The 6,000-nt window shown below is 47.5% G+C and overlaps 1 protein-coding gene across 1 annotated transcript in view; it reads right to left on the reverse strand.

The window, feature by feature from the left end:
- Positions 1-3,270, reverse strand: part of FGF16 (fibroblast growth factor 16) — a 44,567-nt gene extending 41,297 nt beyond the window's left edge. The window contains exon 1 of the mRNA XM_073600833.1: positions 2,853-3,270. Within this exon, the coding sequence (XP_073456934.1) occupies positions 2,853-3,126 (274 nt within the window). The 5' untranslated portion in view covers positions 3,127-3,270. The remainder of the gene's footprint in view (positions 1-2,852) is intronic.
- Positions 3,271-6,000: the final 2,730 nt, after the last annotated feature.

Genomic DNA, 6,000 nt, shown 5'->3' on the forward strand with positions numbered 1-6,000 from the left:
GTATGGGGAAGAGATGAGAGGAGCCAGGTATGGGGAAGGAGTGTGAGGAGCCAGGTATGGGGAAGGAGTGAGAGGAGCCAGGTATGGGGAAGGAGTGTGAGGAGCCAGGTATGGGGAAGGAGTGTGAGGGGCCAGGTATGGGGAAGGAGTGTGAGGAGCCAGGTATGGGGAAGGAGTGTGAGGAGCCAGGTATGGGGAAGGAGTGTGAGGAGCCAGGTATGGGGAAGGAGTGTGAGGAGCCAGGTATGGGGAAGGGATGAGAGGAGCCAGGTATGGGGAAGGGATGTGAGTAGCCAGGTATGGGGAAGAGATGAGAGGAGCCAGGTATGGGGAAGGAGTGTGAAGAGCCAGGTATGGGGAAGGAGTGTGAGGAGCCAGGTATGGGGAAGGAGTGTGAGGAGCCAGGTATGGGGAAGAGATGAGAGGAGCCAGGTATGGGGAAGGAGTGTGAGGAGCCAGGTATGGGGAAGGAGTGTGAGGAGCCAGGTATGGGGAAGGAGTGTGAGGAGCCAGGTATGGGGAAGGAGTGTGAGGAGCCAGGTATGGGGAAGGAGTGTGAGGAGCCAGGTATGGGGAAGGGATGAGAGGAGCCAGGTATGGGGAAGGGATGAAAGGAGCCAGGTATGGGGAAGGAGTGTGAGGAGCCAGGTATGGGGAAGGGATGAGAGGAGCCAGGTATGGGGAAGGGATGAAAGGAGCCAGGTATGGGGAAGGAGTGTGAGGAGCCAGGTATGGGGAAGGGATGTGAGTAGCCAGGTATGGGGAAGAGATGAGAGGAGCCAGGTATGGGGAAGGGATGAGAGGAGCCAGGTATGGGGAAGGGATGTGAGTAGCCAGGTATGGGGAAGGGATGTGAGTAGCCAGGTATGGGGAAGGGATGTGAGTAGCCAGGTATGGGGAAGGGATGTGAGTAGCCAGGTATGGGGAAGAGATGAGAGGAGCCAGGTATGGGGAAGGAGTGTGAGGAGCCAGGTATGGGGAAGGGATGAGAGGAGCCAGGTATGGGGAAGGGATGAGAGGAGCCAGGTATGGGGAAGGGATTAAAGGAGCCAGGTATGGGGAAGGAGTGTGAGGAGCCAGGTATGGGGAAGGGATTAAAGGAGCCAGGTATGGGGAAGGAGTGTGAAGAGCCAGGTATGGGGAAGAGATGAGAGGAGCCAGGTATGGGGAAGGAGTGTGAGGAGCCAGGAATGGGGAAGGGATGTGAGTAGCCAGGAATGGGGAATAGATGAGAGGAGCCAGGTATGGGGAAGGGATGAGAGGAGCCAGGTATGGGGAAGGGATGAGAGGAGCCAGGTATGGGGAAGGTGTGTGAAGAGCTAGGTATGGGGAAGGGATAAGAGGAGGCGGGTATGGGGGGAGGGAGGTGAGGAGCTAGGTATGGGGAAGGGGTGAGAGGAGCCAGGTATGTGGAAGGGATGAGAAGAGCCAGGTATAGGGTAGGGGTGTGAGGAGCCAGATATGGGGAAGGGATGAGAGGAGTCAGGTATGGGGAAGGGATGAGAGGATCTAGGTATGGGGAAGGTAATGATCCAGGTATGGGGAATGTATATAACAGGTATGGGGAAGGTATATAAGGATTCAGGTATGGTGAGGGTATATAAGGATCCAGGTATGGTGAGGGTATATAAGGATCCAGGTATGGTGAGGGTATATAAGGATCCAGGTATAGGGAGGGTATATAAGGAGCCAGGTATAGAGAAGGTATATAAATAGCCACATATGGGGAAGGTATATAAGGAGCCAGGTATGGGGAAGGTATATAAGGAGCCAGGTATTAGAAAGGTATATAACAGGTATGGGGAAGGTATATAATGATCCAGGTATGGGAATGTATATAACAGGTATGGGGAAGGTATATAAGGATCCAGGTATGGGGAAGGTATATATGGATCCAGGTATGGGGAACATATATAAGGAGCCAGGTTTAAGGAAGTTATATAAGGATCCAGGTATGGGGAAGGTATATAAGGAGCCAGGTATGGGGAACATATATAAGGAGCCAGGTTTAAGGAAGGTATATAAGGATCCAGGTATGGGGAAGGTATATAACAGGTATGGGGAAGGTATATAATGATTCAGGTATGGTGAGGGTATATAAGGAGCCAGGTATGGGGAAGGTAAATAAGGATCCAGGTATGGTGAGGGTATATATGGATCTAGGTATGGGGAAGGTATATAATGATTCAGGTATGGTGAGGGTATATATGGATCCAGGTATGGGGAAGGTATATATTGATCCAGGTATGGGGAAGGTAAATAAGGATCCAGGTATGGTGAGGGTATATAAGGAGCCAGATATGGGGAAGGTATATAATGATTCAGGTATGGTGAGGGTATATAAGGAGCCAGGTATGGGGAAGATATATAACAGGTATGGGGAAGGTATATAATGATTCAGGTATGGTGAGGGTATATAAGGAGCCAGGTATGGTGAAGGTATATATGGAGCCAGGTATGGGGAAGGTAAATAAGGATCCAGGTATGGGGAAGGTATATAATGATTCAGGTATGGTGAGGGTATATAAGGATCCAGGTATGGGGAAGGTATATAACAGGTATGGGGAAGGTATATAATGATTCAGGTATGGTGAGGGTATATAAGGAGCCAGGTATGGGGAAGGTATATAACAGGTATGGTGAAGGTATATATGGAGTCAGGTATGGTGAGGGTATATAAGGAGCCAGATATGGGGAAGGTATATAATGATTCAGGTATGGTGAGGGTATATATGGATCCAGGTATGGGGAAGGTATATATTGATCCAGGTATGGGGAAGGTATATAAGGAGCCAGATAGAGAACGGTAAGTGAGGAACCAGATTTGGAGAAGTGAAGTCAATGAGCCTTACCGAATCTACTGTGGTCCTGCCTGGTACCATGTACAGTCCCATTGGGGAAGATCTCCAGGTGGAAGCCGGTCCTGCAGTAGAGTTGTCTCCTCCGGAGGATCCCCTTCAGGTGGGCGAAGTCAGTTGGGGTTCCCCTTTGTAGTCTCCCCTCTATCTGCCCCAACCTCTCATTCAGGAAGCCGGGGGAGTCCGCTAAAGCCACATTCCCATAAGAAGAGGAGAAGCCATGTAGGTCCAGATCCAGAGAAGCCAAAAACCCCCCAACCTCAGCCATGTCCTCAGGGTGTGCGGGGGGAGGGGAGGGCAGCACGGTACTTGTAGTACTTAGAGGACAATGTCCATGAATGAGGATCGGCGGTCCCTGCGTGCAGTCCCGGTGCCCTGTGCAGAGATCTCCTCCGGCTGGTCATAGCTGAGTCTGTCTGATGGGAGAGATGAAAAGTCACTTTATATACATCCCCCCCCCTCCACATTCTATACAAGCCACACCTCATTATTACCGCCCCCCCCTCCCTCCCTACTTCATTACCACCCCCTCCCTACCTCATTATTACCACCCCCCTCCCCACCTCATTATTACCGCCCCCCCTCCCTACTTCATTACCACCCCCCCTCCACATTCTGCACATTATACAAGCCACACCTCATTATTACCGCCCCCCCTCCCCACTTCATTATTACTACCCCCCCCACTTCATTATTACTACCCCCCCTCCCCACTTCATTATTACTACCCCCCCTCCCCACTTCATTATTACTACCCCCCTCCCCACTTCATTATTACTACCCCCCCTCCCCACTTCATTATTACCCCCCCCCCCCTCTGCACCTTCTCTATCTGCAGAGGGCAGCGGAGCCGGGCGAGGAGCGGAGAGAGCGGGACCCCGGGGGACTGACCTGTGACTGGAGGGGGACCCCGCGGGACTGACCTGTGACTGGAGGGGGACCCCGCGGGACTGACCTGTGACTGGAGGGGGACCCCGCGGGACTGACCTGTGACTGGAGGGGGACCCCGCGGGACTGACCTGTGACTGGAGGGGGGGGGGGCACCGGAGGAAATTCTTTTTTTGAAAACTGATTCGGGAGTTTATGGCGATATTTGAGACCCCCCGAGCTCCGACCACCTTTTCATGTTCACAACAGGTGCCCCCCCCCTCCCCAAAACCGGGACTGCAGCTGTTAGGGGGCCATTGAGGAGGGACTGATGGAGTCCTGGGGGGGGGGGCAACCTCAGACATATAATGTTGGGGGGGGGGTAATTTCAGACAGAAAATGTAACCCCAATCAGTCCTTCATTTACAAATATATAACCTCAGAAGATTGTTGGGTGATTATTAATCTCTGGAGATTGTTGGGTGATTATTAATCTCTGGAGATTGTTGGGTGATTATTAATCTCAGGAGATTGTTGGGTGATTATTAATCTCTGGGGATTGTTGGGTGATTATTAATCTCAGGGGATTGTTGGGTGATTATTAATCTCAAGGGATTGTTGGGTGATTATTAATCTCAGGAGATTGCTGGGTGATTATTAATCTCAGGAGATTGTTGGGTGATTATTAATCTCAGGAGATTGTTGGGTGATTATTAATCTCTGGAGATTGTTGGGTGATTATTAATCTCAGGAGATTGTTGGGTGATTATTAATCTCAGGGAATTGTTGGATGATTATTAATTTGAGGAGTTTGTTGGGAGATTGTTCATCTCGGGAGGTTGTTGGGTGATTATTAATCTCAGGGGATTGTTGGGTGATTATTAATCTCTGGAGATTGTTGGGTGATTATTAATCTCAGGGGATTGTTGGGTGATTATTAATCTCTGGAGATTTTTGGGTGATTATTAATCTCAGGGGATTGTTGGGTGATTATTAATCTCTGGAGATTGTTGGGTGATTATTAATCTCAGGGGATTGTTGGGTGATTATTAATCTCAGGAGATTGTTGGGTGATTATTAATCTCAGGGGATTGTTGGGTGATTATTAATCTTGGGAGATTGCTGAAGGATTATTAATCTCAGGAGGTTGTTGGGTAATTAAAAATATCAGGGGGTTGTTGGATATATATTAATTTTAGGAGATTGTTGGGTGATTATTAATCTCAGGAGATAGTTGGGTGATTATTAATGTCAGGAGTTTGTTGGGTGTTTAAACATCTCATGGATTATTAATCTCAGGAGATTGTTGGGTGATTATTAATCTCAGGAGATTGTTGGGTGATTATTAATCTCTGGAGATTGTTGGGTGATTATTAATCTCAGGAGATTGTTGGGTGATTATTAATCTCAACGTATTGTTGGATGATTATTAATTTGAGGAGTTTGTTGGGAGATTGTTCATCTCGGGAGGTTGTTGGGTGATTATTAATCTCAGGGGATTGTTGGAGGATTATTAATGTCAAAAGATTGTTGACTGATTTTTGATCGGGGATTGTTGGGTGATTATTAATCTCAGGTGATTGTTGGGTGATTATTAATCTCAGGTGATTGTTGGGTGATTATTAATCTCAGGAGATTGTTGGGTGATTGTTAATCTCTGGAGATTGTTGGGTGATTATTAATCTCAGGAGATTGTTGGGTGATTATTAATCTCAGGGAATTGTTGGATGATTATTAATTTGAGGAGTTTGTTGGGAGATTGTTCATCTCGGGAGGTTGTTGGGTGATTATTAATCTCAGGGGATTGTTGGAGGATTATTAATGTCAAAAGATTGTTGACTGATTTTTGATCGGGGATTGTTGGGTGATTATTAATCTCAGGTGATTGTTGGGTGATTATTAATGTCAGGAGTTTGTTGGGTGTTTAAACATCTCATGGGGATTGTTGGATGATTAATAACTGCAAGAGATTTTTGGGTGATTATTAATCCCAGGTGATTGTTGGATGATTGTTAATCTCGGAAGGTTGTTGTGTGATTTATAACCTCAGGAGATTGTTGGGTGATTATTAATGTCAAAAGATTATTGACTGATTTTTGATTTCAGGGGATTGTTGGGTGATTATTAATCTCAGGGAATTGTTGGATAATTATTAATCTCTGGAGATTGTTGGGTGATTATTAATCTCTGGAGATTGTTGGGTGATTATTAATCTTGGGAGGTTGTTGGGTGATTATTAATCTCAGGAGATTGCTGAAGGATTATTCATCTCAGG

The sequence above is a fragment of the Aquarana catesbeiana genome, linkage group LG09, assembly GCF_042186555.1.
Source record: "Aquarana catesbeiana isolate 2022-GZ linkage group LG09, ASM4218655v1, whole genome shotgun sequence".
Lineage (NCBI taxonomy): Eukaryota > Metazoa > Chordata > Amphibia > Anura > Ranidae > Aquarana > Aquarana catesbeiana.